The sequence below is a fragment of the Lutra lutra genome, chromosome 2 (assembly GCF_902655055.1).
Source record: "Lutra lutra chromosome 2, mLutLut1.2, whole genome shotgun sequence".
Classification (NCBI taxonomy): domain Eukaryota; kingdom Metazoa; phylum Chordata; class Mammalia; order Carnivora; family Mustelidae; genus Lutra; species Lutra lutra.
In genome coordinates, this window is record NC_062279.1 from 120909151 (window position 1) to 120924985 (window position 15835).

The 15835-nt window shown below is 36.4% G+C and overlaps 1 protein-coding gene across 1 annotated transcript; it reads left to right on the forward strand.

Annotated features, from left to right (window-relative positions):
• Nucleotides 1-6189: 6189 nt before the first annotated feature.
• On the forward strand, nucleotides 6190-7815 carry LOC125093346 (eukaryotic translation initiation factor 4E). Its single transcript, XM_047718356.1, has one exon. The coding sequence runs from the start codon at nucleotides 6197-6199 to the stop codon at nucleotides 6848-6850; it is 654 nt and encodes a 217-aa protein (XP_047574312.1). The 5' UTR covers nucleotides 6190-6196; the 3' UTR covers nucleotides 6851-7815.
• The last annotated feature ends 8020 nt before the right edge of the window (nucleotides 7816-15835 follow it).

The window sequence follows — 15835 nt, forward strand, 5'->3', positions numbered from 1 at the left end:
AGCTGCTTTGTTAGTTGAAGTCTGAATCCTGACTTCTTAATTTGTAAGTGAGGAGATTAGATCGGATCATTTCAAGTCCATCTTAGAGATGCCCTAATTCTGTCAATGAGGAGATAGGAATATGTACTAAATGTGTAGAACTATTTCATCACTTGAAGTATTAAAAAGGCTCAAAACTTAAAATCCATGTGTGGTTTGGCTATAAAGAATGAGGATTTGGGGTAATCTGCTTTATTTTATTACATTTTAAAAGACCTATCTTTTCCATTATTAGAAAACACCTTCTGGGGTGCCTGGGTGGCTCAGTGGGTTAAAGCCTCTGCCTTCAGCTCAGGTTATGATCCCAAGGTCCTGGGATCGAGCCCCACATCCAGCTCTCTGCTCAGCAGGGAGCCTGCTTCCCTCTCTCTCTGCCTGCCTCTCTGCCTACCTCTCTGCCTACTTGTGGTCTCTGTCTGTCAAATAAATAAAATCTTTAAAAAAAAAAACACAAAACCTTCTGAGTTTGGTTTGTAATTCCTCAAGCGTGGGGTTCAGCTACAACCAAAGAGAAGCTCAGCAGGATGAGATTGTGTGACTATATCATGTGCCAGGGATCAGATAGTTCTCTGTAGATGGAGTACTGCTCTCTAGCTGCCACTCAAGGGATTCTGCATCTGCAAATGTCCCAATGTCACAGCTACTGTTCTTACAGAAAAAAAAATGAGTGAATATGCGTGCATGAATGAGTATGCCGGTTCCTTGCAGCTTGTCTTCATTTATGCTACTTTCTATATAACCCAGCTGGGAAATAAGAAAATACAGTAGCTGCCTCTGGCCCAGGACACACCTGATTTGCATTCCTCCATCCATACTTTTCCTGCCATATAAAGAAGATCAAGTTGTTATTTTGGAAAAACTTGAATATTGCTTTAACAGGTATCTTTCTCATACTGATGAGATGAAGTAGAAAGAATATATATTCCTTCAGAGTCTTACATCCAAAATACATTGACATTTCTAAGAAATAATAAGGGTTAACAAATATCAACCAACCAAAAGAAATTGAATTTTTGCCACAGACTGAGTTGTAACAGCATGAAGAAATAGCTTAAATGATCTGCATGCCTCGTCCTTGCATTGTCTCTCTTCTCTCACTAACTCATTTTCCACTTAATCTTCTGTTCATACAATTATCCACATTCTCTATATTGACTTCTGTGTCATGAGTTTTTTACAGTGGTCTTTGGTTTGAATGAATTAGGATTGGCTGTCTAAACTGCGCTAACTCCATAAAGCATGAGTTAATTAATCTGTTCGATTTTATTTTTCCCCCACCGTGTGAAATCAATGTTACATCAGAGGTTGACCTTGATAGATAATCAGAAATAGTGAGAGAAGAAAGCAGAGAACTGATTTTCAGATATTTATTACTATTTAATTTTTCCCTCAACAGAAAAAGGAATCTTAAACTTTCATATAAAACATTTCTTAAACGGAATATAAGGTACTCACAGACTATCCCTGACAATATATAGTATAAAAATAATACTTCTTAAGACAGTTGAAGTTCACTTGACTATCTTACCAAAGTGGCATATCGGCTTAGGAAGAACTTATTCTTTTTTTTCCTGTTCTGAAAGTTATAACCACATTGAGCAAAGTCCTACATTTCCTCCTTCCCATTTCCCATGATGCTGGAATATTACCCAGGAAATAAACATGATTGAATCTGTTTGTTTCCTAAAACCATGAGAAAAATGTGAACTGCTTGAAAAGTTACACCCAAGGGAAAAGACTCATGCTGAGATCATTGACGTTGTGAACGTGTTTGGTTACTTTTCTCAAGAGTCCACTTCTCATCACTGGATTGGGAAGCTTGCGGCCCTGGAGAAACAGCCTCTTGTCCAAGGTCAACAGAGTTGGGGAAAAGGACTAAGCTAAATGGACCTCTTGAATGTTCAGTGATGTTGATAGTGGCAGAAATATTGCACTCAGCCTTCCACCTCTGTCAGCATCTTGGCAGGGCATTCATTTGATATTTTAAGTATAATTTACTAGATGCCTTCAAACTGAATCAAAGATTTGGATTCAATTTCTTATACTCTCTGAGCTGCCCTTGTTTACATCTGTGGCCTCAGCTCTTGTAGAGTTAATTCTTTGTTTAGCTTGCTTGCAGTCAAATGTGTAAATACAGTGGCAGGCTGTAAAGGATTTTTTGGACAACTGCCATTGTGAGAATAGGGAATTGACAAAGAGAAAAAGAGGAGTAAGCAGCTCTGCTGTGTACTAAGCAGAACAGGAAGATACAAGGGGGAGGAGAAAGGAAACAGGAGAGCTCTGTGTTTGAGATGTGTCACGAGAGAGCACACGAGAGCATAGAAGGCATGAGATGGGTAAAGGAAATCAACAACCAGAACAGTCAAATATAGAACTCTTGCAAGGCAAAGCAGAAGAGGAGAACATCTAGTTGGATTATTTTGTTAACAACAAAACAAAACAAAACAAAACAAAAAAACCTCCCATAAATAAAGGTTGGGTACTAGCTGAGAAGTTAACTGGCTGAGAGGCAGAATCTATGGAGGATAATGAATATTTAAATGAGATCTTTTTTCCCTATAATTCAGCCTGGAGGCCACAAATTTTGAAATAAAAAAATTAGTGACAATAAGAAAGGGTTAAAAAGAATACTTGAAAGGTTGTCTCAAAAAGAGAACTCTCAAATCTTTTCCCTTCTCTTGAGAAAACTTTCTTAGCTCCTTCATTGAAGTTTCCTTGTTACTGCTTTCTGAGTTTGGTTTTACTTATTAATAGCTTTCTAGCTTGTGGCTGATATGGTTTTACTCTCTGGAGTCCATGTCCCTTTCTCTTGAACATTAATAACTCTTCTGTCTCACTGTCTTCTTGATCAGGCATCTACTGCCTATCATGGCATGGCTTTTTTATCCATGGAAACTTACATAGAATAAAGGCAGAGTCATGGCATGACATGTTCACTTAGCCACTAGTATTGTTGCAACAGCTCTAGAATACAATTTAGAGATCATCTAGTAACTAGTTAACTTTTCATATTAACTGCTGAAAATTCTAAAGCCCTCAGTTTTCTCTTTTTTTGTCATTACCCAGAGTTTTTTTTTAAATGTTTTCTTTATAAAATGTAAGTGAAGTGGTCTAGAATATGTCATTGTGACATAAAAATTATTTTGTGCAGAAGGTACTTGAAATAGGCTTTTTTTTCTGAATTTCCTTACCTGCCTAAAATCAGAGTCTCCCAAAGGAACACAATTGTCCTAAATCCCCTTCCTAGGAGCTTCTCGGACTAAGGGAAGACGACTCTTTAAACTAGAGAGAAGTCACACACCACACCTAAGTACACATTACCTTAAAACTATTACTGACTCCTATCTATTCTTCTAATGTTCCATTCATTATTCCTAAACATTATTTGGTTTCTCTTCTCTCTTCTTTCTTCTTACTTGACCCAACCCTCACTCCTCCCCTCTGTCAAGCATCAGTTTGTTCTCTGTATTTATGGATCTATTTTTGCTTTTTGTTTATTTTTTAGATTCTAGATATAAGTGAAATCATGTGGTATTTATCTTTCTCTATCTGACCATTTTACTTAGCATTATATCCTCTAGGTTTATCCATGTTATTGCAAATGGCAACAGGTCATGATGACCTTTAAGCCCCCAAATTCTAATCATCCCCTTGATACACATTTTTCTGTGAATCTGTGAACTTCCATACTTAGGTGATTAAATTTTGTCTTTCATTAATTTTTTGTCAGTTTAATTTACAGCCCTCCAATATAAACCAAAGAGAGTAAAATAAAATATTTTTTCCTCACTGACATGGGTCATTCAGTATGAGCTTTTCAATGTCCTACCACCATATGAACTCTGATAACCCTGCCTGTTTGCCCACCCACTTCTCCATTCTGCATGGATCCTAGCCCTCCTCCTTGCCACTTCTTTTTTTTTTTTTTGAAGATTTTATTAATTTATTTGCCAGAGAGAGAAAGAGAGAGAGAGCATGAGAATACAAGCAAGGAGAGCAGTAGGCAGAGGGAGAAGCATACTGAGCATGAGGCAGGACTTGATCCAGGACCCTGTGATCATGACCTAGGCTGATGGCAGATGCTTAACTGACTGAGCCACCCAGGTGTGCCCTCCTTGCCATTTCTGATGAAACTCTCTGTCTGTTTGTCAACCTCTATTTAAGAAATACCTTGTCAAAAAGACAAATAACAAGTCTTGGTGAGAATATGGAGAAAAAGGAACCCTTGTGCACTGTTGGTGGGAAAGTAAATTGGTGCAGCAACTGTGGAAAACATTATGGAGTTTCCTCATATGGAGTTACCATATGATCCAATAATTCCACTATTGAGTATTTACCCAAAGAAAAAAAGACACTGATTTGAAAAGATATATGCACCACTAGTTTCTTGTAGTATTAATTATTATAGTTGAGATATGGAAGCAACCAGATGAATGGATAAAGAAGTGGTGTGTGTGTGTGTGTGATAGAATATTATCCAGCTATAAAAAGAAGAAGACCTTCCCATCAAGCATAATAACATCCACATTATAGGGTTCTCAGAAGAAGAAGAAAGAAAGAAGTGGGCAGAAAATGTATTTGAAGAAATAATAGCTGAAACTTCCCTAATCTGGGGCAGGAAACAGATATCCAGATCCAGGATGCAGAAGTCCCACCAAAAAACTCAACCCAAGGAGATCCACACCAAGATGCATTTTATTTATTTTTTTTAAAGATTTTATTTATTTATTTGACAGAGAGAGATCACAAGCAGGCAGAGAGGCAGGTAGAGAGAGAGGAAGAAGCAGGCTCCCCGCTGAGCAGAGAGCCCGATGCGGGGCTCGATCCCAGGACCCTGAGATCATGACCTGAGCCGAAGGCAGCGGCTTAACCCACTGAGCCACCCAGGCACCCCCCAAGATGCATTTTAATTAAGATGGCAAAAGTTACTGATAAAGAAAAAATTTTAAAAGCAGCTAAAGAAGATAGTTACATATAAGGGAAAACGCAAAAGCTGTCAGTGGATTTTTCAGCAGAAACTTTGCCAGGCAGAAGAGAGTACATGACATATTCAAAGTACAGAAAGGGAAAAAATCTGCAGCCAAGAATACTCTACCCAACAAGCTTATCATTCAGAATAGAAGGAGATATAAGGATTTTCTCAGACAAACAAAATTTGAAGGAGTTCATGATCACTAAACCAGTCCTACAAGAAATATTAAAGGGTATTCTTTGAGTGGAAAGGAAGGCCAAAAGTGAGAGTATGAAAAGGGGGGAAAAAAAACACACAAGCAGTAAAAATATTTCTGTAAAAATCATTCAAGGGATTCATAAAATGAAAGAATATGCCTAAAACATGGGAGGGAGAAAAGTAAAGAATGGCTTAAACTTAAATCATCAACTTAATGTGTACTGTTACATGCAGAAGATGTTATATACAAACCTAATGGGAGCCACAAATACATAACAGATATGCAAAAAATAAAGAGAAAGGGATCCAAGTATATCACTAAAGAAGGCCAACAATCCATGAAAGAGAGCAAACAAAACAAGCAAAGGAAAAAGAGAGAGACACCAAGAAACAGACTCTTAACTATAGAAAACAAACTGATGGTTACTAGAAAGGGATAGGTCAGGGGATGGGAAAAATAGGGGATCATAATAATATTATAATAATATTATATTATATTATATTATATATTATTATAATATTATAATATATATATTATAATATTATAATTTATATATTATTATATTATAATATTATAATATTATTAAAATTATTAAATTATATTAAATTAAATATAAAATATTATTATAACTAATAATAATAATATTTTTATCATAATAAAATAAAATATTTTAAAAAATGAGATCTTATCATTTGCAACAACATGGATATACCTAGAGGATATAATGCTAAGTAAAATGGTCAGATAGAGAAAGAAAAATACTACATGATTTCATTTATATCTAGAATCTAAAAAATAAACAAAAAGCAAAAATAGAAATACAGAGAACAAACTGATGCTTGTCAGAGGGGAAGGGTGAGGGTTGGGCCAAATGAGTGAAGGAGAGTGGGAGATACAGGCTTCCAGTTATGGAATGAATAAGTCATGGTGATAAATGGTACATAGGGAATATAGTAAACAAGAAAAAAAATCGAGATCGATCTAAGATGGCGACTGTGGAACCGGAAACCACCCCTACTCCTAATCCCCCGCCTACAGAAGAGGAGAAAACAGAATCTAATCAGGAGGTTGCTAACCCAGAACACTATATTAAACATCCTTTACAGAACAGATGGGCACTCTGGTTTTTTAAAAATGATAAAAGCAAAACTTGGCAAGCAAACCTTCGGCTGATCTCTAAGTTTGATACTGTTGAAGACTTTTGGGCTCTGTACAACCACATCCAGTTGTCTAGTAATTTAATGCCTGGCTGTGACTACTCACTTTTTAAGGATGGTATTGAGCCTATGTGGGAAGATGAGAAAAACAAACGAGGAGGACGATGGCTAATTACATTGAACAAGCAGCAGAGACGAAGTGACCTGGATCGCTTTTGGCTAGAGACACTGCTGTGCCTTATTGGAGAATCTTTTGATGACTACAGTGATGATGTATGTGGAGCTGTTGTTAATGTTAGAGCTAAAGGTGATAAGATAGCAATATGGACTACTGAATGTGAAAACAGAGAGGCTGTTACACATATAGGGAGGGTATACAAGGAAAGGTTAGGACTTCCTCCAAAGATAGTGATTGGTTATCAGTCCCATGCAGACACAGCTACTAAGAGCGGCTCCACCACTAAAAATAGGTTTGTTGTTTAAGAAGACACCTTCTGAGTATTCTCATAGGAGACTGCATCAAGCAATCGAGATTTGGGAGCTGAACCAAAGCCTCTTCAAAAGCAGAGTGGACTGCATTTAAATTTGATTTCCATCTAAATGTTGCTAAGATATAAGAGAAGTCTCATTCACCTTTGTCTTGTACTTCTGTGTTCATATATATTTTTTTTAATTTTGGCTAGAGTGTCCACTATCCCAATCAAAGAATTACAGTACACATCATCCCCAGAATCCATAAGTGTGTTCCTGGCCCACTCTGTAATAGCTTAGTAGAATTACCATTACAAACACATTTTACCTATCCACAATATTCAAAAAAGAACTTGCATTTCTATACCTTACAGGAAAAAAATTTTGTTTATGTTCCATTGTATGCAGGAGCATATTTTGCTGGTTTGAAAGAGTATGATGCATACAGTTTTCTAGCAATTTTCTTTGTTTCTTTTTACAGCATTGTCTTTGCTGTACTCTTGCTGATGGCTGCTAGATTTTAATTTATTTGTTTCCCTACTTGATAACATTAGTGATTCTGATTTCAGTTTTTCATTTGTTTTGCTTTTGTTTTTTTCCTCATGTAACATTGGTGAAGGATCCAGGAATATGACACAAAGGTGGAATAAACATTAATTTTGTGCATTCTTTGGTAATTTTTTTGTTTTTTTGTAACTACAAAGCTTTGCTACAAATTTATGCATTTCATTCAAATCAGTGATCTATGTTTATGTGATTTCCTAAACATAATTGTGGATTATAAAAAATGTAACATCATAATTACATTCCTAATTAGACTTAGTATGTCTGTTTTTGTATCTTTATGCTGTATTTTAACACTTTGTATTACTTAGGTTATTTTGCTTTGGTTAAAAAATGGCTCAAGTAGAAAAGCGGTCCCATTCATATTAAGACAGTGTACAAAACTGTAAATAAAATGTGTACAGTGAATTGTCTTTTAGACAAAAAAAAAAAAGAAAAAAAGAAAAAAAATCTAAGATTCTCTTCCTTGATTTGTGGAACAAACTCTAAAAGTGAGAATAGCTAATATCTCATTGAGCACTTACTATGAGCCGGGAAAGTGTTCCTAGTACCTTCCCTTAGAAGTTAAATAACAGGGCACCTGGCTGGCTCAGTTAGTAGAGTATGCTACTCTTGATCTCAGAGTCATGAGTTCAAGCTCCACTTTGGGCATGGAGCCTACTTTAAAAATAGGTTAAATAACTTACGGGAGGTCATACTCTTCCTGATGATTGGGTAGAGATCCAGGGCACATAATCTGGGGCCAGAGCTCACTCTCTTAACCAATACACTTCATTATACTCCCTCCCTTATTTTTAGAAACCAGTGTTTTAATAGAACCAGGTATAAGATAACAGGAAGTTATGTGGCCTGGGACCTACTATAAAGGTCATGTCCTACAAAAACCATTAAAATTCAAAATTCAAAAACACTTTTTAATTTTTTTAAGATTTTATTTATTTATTTGACAGACAGAGACCACAAGTAGGCAGAGAGGCAGGCAGAGAGAGAGGTAGAAGCAGGCTCCCTGCTGAGCAGAGAGCCCAATGTGGGGCTTGATCCCACGACCCTGGGATCATGACCTGTGCTGAAGGCAGAGGCTTTAACCTACTGAGTCACCCAGGCACCCCTATTTTTTAAATTTTTAAAATTTTTAATTTAATTTGATTTTTTTTTTTGCCAAAAACCCTCCACTGTCCTTTGAATTAAGACTACTGGGGCAAGCTGCTAGTTTGCAGTCTTTGCCCCATAGTCAACTACCACCTTAGTAAATACTGAAGCTTCATACTCCATTTCTCTCTAGAGACCAAATGCCAAAAATGGATGGATGTTCCACTGGCATTTCAAGCTCATAATGGTTAAATAAAACTGAAATCCTGCACTACCTCCTCACAATGAATTGTCTTTTTGGTGTTTCTGATTCCGTTATTCTGTAGTTATCTGTGTTCAAATTCACTAACAAATTGTTGACTCCTTTCTTCCTATGGTATCCGAATCCCGTTATGTGTGAAACCAAATTTCTTTTTAGCCTATCTAATCATTTCCTCTCTAAGTCATAATAGGTAAAGACCTAGCTCAGGTCTCAGTCTTCACACCTAAGCTAAACTTTTAAATGGTGTCTACACTTCCAGTCTCTGTGTTATCCAACTCATTCAGTTGGGTATAATGAGTTAATGATAATATAATGATTAATCCCACAAACAACTACTTGTGCCACTCCTCTGCTTTGAAGCTTCAGTTGTTCCTCTGCTAAATAATATACCAATATTTTGGTAATAAAGGCTGAAAGGAATGTGCATAAAGGAATCTGGAAAGAGTCCATGAGCTAAGACTCTTAGAAGTGAGTTAAGGCAACTCTCAAATTGAGCTGCTCTCCTATTTTTCTCTCCCTCCTGGTTTCCCTGCTTGTCTTCATGCATCAGCCACAGTATCTCCCAACACCCTCCACCACCTTGTTTCCTTTGCTTATTCTATTGCTTGTAACTGTACCATGCCAGGACCAATTCTGCCTGACTTCCCAAGTTCAGGGACCCCCCACTGTCTGCAACAGAGTCTCAGTTCTACAATTTCAAAGTCCCTGAAAAAAAAAAAAAAGATTACACAACCTATTTATCATTTGTCACTAACTTTTAGAAAGAATATTTCCCTAAATTTCCCCTTCTTACATTTCTTTAGGATAGGTCTCTATTTGTCTCCAGAGGTGGGAGAGTATAGGAATTAATACTTCTAGTTTTCTCTATTCTTTAGCTGTCTTTTGTCATTGGGTGGGTGTCCAAAGATGTATGACATCAGTGAGACTATAAAGCACTTGGTTTCTTTGGGCCATCTTATCAATAGGAAGGATCATTTGTTCCCCAAACACTCTGCACCTTGATTCTTTCTCTCCCATCCCTCTTCCTCCCCTCCACATTCCACTGTCTTTTCTCTAATCCTCCCCTCTTCTGCCTCTTCTTTCCTCTTCTCCTCCCTTTGTCCTCCCCTTCCTTCTTGCCTCTCTTCCCCTCCTTCTCTCCCAACTGTACTTAAGAATCCAGGCTACCTTATATATACAATATCCATGAAGTAGGTGTAGGGGAGGAAAATACCTTTTTCCTTTTCCTTTCTAAGTTCTTGGGTGGGACTCCTGTAACAAAAGACACCATTCACAAGAGAAAAAACATACAAATTTAATATAAGTTTTATATGACACAGTAGTCTTCATAAGAAAATGAAAACACAGGATGCCTGGGTGGCTATTGGTTAAATGTCTGACTTTGGGTCAGGTCATGATCTCATGGTTCTGGAATCAAGCCCCATGTCAGTCTCCCTGCTCAGTGGGGATTCTGCTTCTCCCTCTCTTTCAACACCACCCCCCACCCCTGGCTTGTGTTCTCTCTGTCTCTCTCTCAAATAAGTAAATAAAATATGTGAGAAAATAAAGATTTAAAAAAAGAAAATGAAGACCCAAGGAAGTGGTTGAATCTCAGTATTTTTGTGCTGGGTGTGATGAAAAGTGAAAAGTTGTAGAAAGATGTGATAGGACAAGGGTTTGAACAAAGTATCATTAACTGGGGGAAGCAGCAAGCCCTGTTCATTTAGATTCTTCTCTGTGTCCCTCTGTATCTTCAAAGATAAAGATGCCCTTTTTTTCTGGGTATAGGAGGGCACCTCTTACACAAAGTTTTTATGACCCACTTTGGGAGAAGGTCAGAAAGTCCTTCCTATATGTGTTATTTCTCAAATTCCTTCAGCTTGAAAAATATTCAATATGCAAAAGTGCCATATTTAAGGTATTATGTCTTGAACCTCATCACAAGCAAACCAATGCACCTAGCTAGACCTCCACTTTTTCGTTCCAGTTTTTTGCCTGAATCTGAGATAATCAGACCTATCCTTCCTAAGCAGTTAATCATCTTCAATCTAGGGTAAGGCTCAATTTTAGCTTCAGATCCAAGGGAGTACCTAATCTGGTTTTACTAGGGAGCCTTGTACTTTGGTAATTACTGGACCTCCACAGTAAAACTTGATCTCCATTGTATCTCTTCTTAATTTGTTAGAATACACACACACACACACATATATATATATGAATATAAAATATATATAATAGAATGAATATATACATTCATATATATGAATATATAGATATATGAATATATATGGATATATATGAATATATATATGGACGCCTAGGTGGCTCAGTTGCTTAAGCTTCTATGTGTGTATATATATATATTTTTTTAAATATATACATAATACATATATGGATTTTCATTTCATGTATATATACAATTTTCATATGATTTTTCTCCCTTGACCCTCAAACAGAGACCCCAGAACTGCTTATACTTGAGATGGGAGTCAGGGATAGCCAGGGGCTGGGTCATGTAGTCTCATTCCTGAGGTAACCCTACCTCCTGGTTTGCCAGGGACAGCCCCAGTTTACAATTCATGACCCCGCTGACTTATTACTATAGCACTCTCTCTCTTAAAACTTGGTTCTAGTAAGGATAATGATAAGAGACAACTCTATCTGTTGTCCACCTAACAAGGGCTATTCATCTGAAGATTCCTACAGGAGAGGGCATATGTTTAGCTATCACTATAAAATATGTCTTTATCAGCTACAAACTTAATTTGGCATTTGAGGCCCTCCATAACTCCTTCCTCTATTGGCTTATATGCTTTTTACACTTTAGCTAATGTGTCTGCTATTTTTTGTGGTCACACTATTTGGTTTTCTACCTCTATCCTGCTTTTGTTTTACTCCAGAAATGTCTATCTCTTCTGTTTTTCTTTCTGTTCCTTATAAAGCCCTAGCCTTCTTTCCTTCTTTCCAAAGCTAGCTGAAGTGCTATCTTCACCATGAAATGTATCATAAGAGTTCAGCTAGAAATAACATGGTATTTGAATGTTGATCAAGGACTTGAGCTTATTAAGCTTAATTGTCTTCAGTCCCAGTTTTGTCATAAATTTAATGGGGAAAATGCCTACTTAATGGGGTTGTTATAAGATTAAATGAGATAATTGCTTATGTAAAAACATCTGACATAGAGTAGTTGGTAACTAAACACGGGTTAATTTCCTTTTATTCTTCTGAATTCATATAGCACTTTTGGTATACTGCTTTATATTTTAGATATTTATATATTGGTTTTACTACTTAACTAGATTTCTTAAAGTCAAGGCTTATGATGTATATGTGTGTGCATACACATATATACACAAAAATATACATATATGTATGTATATGTGTATTTTGTATGTGTATATATATGCATGCCTGGGTATATACACATATGTATAAGTACATATATGTATATACACAGAAAGCATTTTTATTACATAGTCATTCCATAAATATCCAGACTTAGACCTGGAGACATTGTGACTCACACCCAGCTAATTCAGTGATGAAGGTTGGCTCCTTTTGTTTCACCCAAGTTTTTATAAAAGGCAGGCATGTATCTATATATGGACCTACACCTGGGAGAAGTACATATACTGTGTTGATTGAACACCAAAGCCTAGAGGTGGTGCCTTACTGGCCCAAACACTCTCTTTATGTATATGGATACACCATCAAGCACATGCTATGATCTGTCTGTTGACGGCAGATGGGCTGGCTCCATACCTTTACTGCCCTGAGTCAAATTCAGTGATGTGGACACCAGAGCAGGCATCCAGGTTAAACTGGGAAACTTCAGTAGAGGTAAACCGGGTTTGAATTCTGGTTCTCCTGTTTCCCAGATTAAGACCTTGACAAGATTATTTAACTCCTCCATGCTTCAGTTTTGTCATCTGAAGAACAGTATCTATTTCATAGGGTTATTTTGAGAGTTAAATGGATGAGCACTTTAAAGAACTTAACCTGGCATATAATTAGTATTTAGCATTAGCTCTCCTCCTCCTCTAATAGGTGATTCTACTTGAGAAGTGGAAAGTTTGTGGGAGCTCCCCTCTACTTGCTAAATGGGATGCTGCCTGCTTAATAAAGCCCATTTGACCTCTAAAAAAGTGGAGAGAGGGAAGAATATTTCATGGGAAATATTATATGACATGTGAAAATTATATGAAATTCAAATTTCAGTGTTTGTTACCAAAGTTTTATTGGAAGACAACCATGCTTATTTATTAAATATTATTAAATATTGTCCTGTGGCCTCTTTGATACCACAACAGCACAGTTGAGTACTTGCATCAGAATGTGCATCCTACAAAGCTGAAAAGACTTACTAACTGGCTCTTTACAGAAATGTTTGTGGATCTCTTCTCTAAAAGGTTAAATGACTCGCCCAAAATTACAGAGCTCATAGGGCCAATATTTTGCATCTTGAATCCAGATCCTTTCACTATCTCAAAAAGAAAAAAGAAAGAAAGAAAAAAAAAAGAGGCTCACTGATTAGGTATCTCTTTACTTTTCAGACACACAAAAAGTATATATATTTGTGTGTTTTAAATCTTTTGGGGACTCCCAGGCTTCTTAGCTTCAATTTAATTGTAAAAAGCTTCAATTATGGAAGCATGGTAAGTGCGAAATCCACAGATGCATCCTCTCGAACACAGCTGACATGAGCACCTCCTCCTCACCACTAATCAGACAGCTTCCACTTCGCTGTCTCAAGCTCTCCTCAAAGCTGAAGTGTGTCACCTGCAGGATACTTGTCTCTTCCAACAGCACCATGAAGAGACTTATTCTTAGCCTGAGTCCAGCCATAATACTTACCAAGAGTATTATACCCCTTGGTGCTCTTGTGACTGAGGAAAATCAAAACAACATCAGCTGGAGAAAAACACCACCCTCCTATTATACCCCTTATAGGTGGTTTCTCCTTAAAACTTTTTTTGAATATTTACTGACAGTATCTGCTCTAATTACCATCTATACAGAGAAAGCTTTAGAAACTCATATGCTAACCTCTTCTGTTTCAGAATAGGTTTGTTAATGGTAGGTAAACTTACAATAACCTGGAAGAGAATCCTCTGTTCTCAGTGGGAGATAAGTTACCCAGAAGATTTAATCAGGAGCAAGATGGCCAATTTGGGCAGTTTCCCAAATATTACTGGGTTGATCCATGGTATTCATTATTTTCTGTTTTTGTATTAATTCTAAAAATTAATCATATCTGTATCAAATATAAATATATAATCATATTCCAAAATCCAGTTAATTTTTTAAACAGCCTACATTTTGGTGTAAGGCCCATTCTCCCTTCTTTGTGTTAATGCCGAGAGCCAAGAATTAAACTCCTTCAGCAGTTGTAAATAGGGCATGTAATTCCTTTCCCAAATATTACATTGAGTACTAAGACAAGTTAGCTATTAGGCTATGATTTCTTATGTATATTATAGTTATTAACAAATTTATCAAGAGAAAAGGCAAAACACACATTTATACTACAATAAGCAAGTCTTTAAGGTATAGATGTAAGGTGACTTATTTCATCATCATCATGACCATCATTATTACACTTATTGGAAATACATTAGGACTGATTCCCTATTAAGCTATCAGTCAGAGAAACCTCTTCCAAGGCAGTAATTACTTAAAAGTAGAGAATATGTGTACAGCAGAGATTGTTAAACTTGTCTTTGTTAAAATTTGCACCAGGTCATGGAGTCTTCCTAATGCTAACACAAAGCATTTTGTAATTTATCCTGCCCCTGAAGGTTTTAAGTTTTCATTTAAAAGGATTTAAGATTTACAGAAGAGTTATAATAATACTACAAAAACAAATTTTCCCATATTCTTCACCCAGATTCTTCGAAAGTAAACATTTTACATGTGTTTTATCCATTTTTTGTACAAATAGATAAATGAATAGATATAATTATGTTTTTTGAACCACTTGAGAATAAGTTGTAGACATGATGCTCCTTTATCAATAAATACTTCAGTGTCTATTTCCTAAAACCAAGGGCATTCTCCACATAACCATAGCACAGTCATCAAAATCAGGAAATTAACTTTGATACACTTAAGCCAGGAAATTAACTTTGATTTATGGAACTCATTCAAATCTTACCAGTTGCCTTACAAATACCCTTTATAGGAAAAGAAAAATAAATCTGATTTAAGATTCATTCTAGGAACACAAATTATCATTTGTTTTTTCTCTCTTTAGTCTCCTTAATCTGGAATCTCCAGTCTAATAACCTTGACACTTCGGAAGAGTCCATGCCATTTATTTTGAAGAACATCAGTTTGTAGATTCTGATTTTCCTCATGATTAGACTCATACTATGTTTTTTTGGGGGCAGGAATATTACAGAGTGATGCTTGGCCCTTTCTCAGTGCATTTTATCAGGAGATATATGATGTCTATTTATTTGATTGTGGGTAGTGTTAATGTTCAACTCTTGGTAAGGTAGTATCTACTGGGTTTTTCCACTATCAATTTTCCCTTTGTTAATACATATCTTATCTGGAGACCATGTAATATCTTCTTTTTCATCAAACTCTCACCAGTAATTTCTCACCTGAAAGAGTTATTACTATGAAAGGTGCCATATGGTGAGTTTTCAATTTCATTACTTCTTCTACATTTATTACTGTATGGAAGAGATTTTTCTTCCTTGCACATTTATCTATCTATTTATATTAGAATAAATATGAACTCTTATTCAGTGAATTATAAGTCATTCATATCATTGTTTATTTTGACATATAAATTGTTCCAGTTTTGGCTAGTGGGAGACCCAGAGCAAATTTCTGTGGTGAGCAGTAAGGTTACTTGAATAGTGTTTAAAATGATTCTGGCAGCACTATAAAGAGTGCTTTAGAAATAGAAATAGGAGGTAGAGAAAAGATGAGAAATGAGAGTTTTGGGTATGGGAAGAATAGAATGGGTCTTAATGTTCCTGGGGAGGCAGAATCACTAGATTGAGAAATTGGGTGTAGAGTTAAAGGAACAGATGTTTTGGGGGGCGTCTGGGTGGCTCAATTGGTTAAGTGGCTGCCTTTGGCTCAGGTCA

Coding starts and splice junctions, on each gene's coding strand:
- LOC125093346 (XM_047718356.1), top strand. CDS start 6,197: ATGGCGACTGTGGAACCGGAAACCACCCCTACTCCTAATCCCCCGCCT.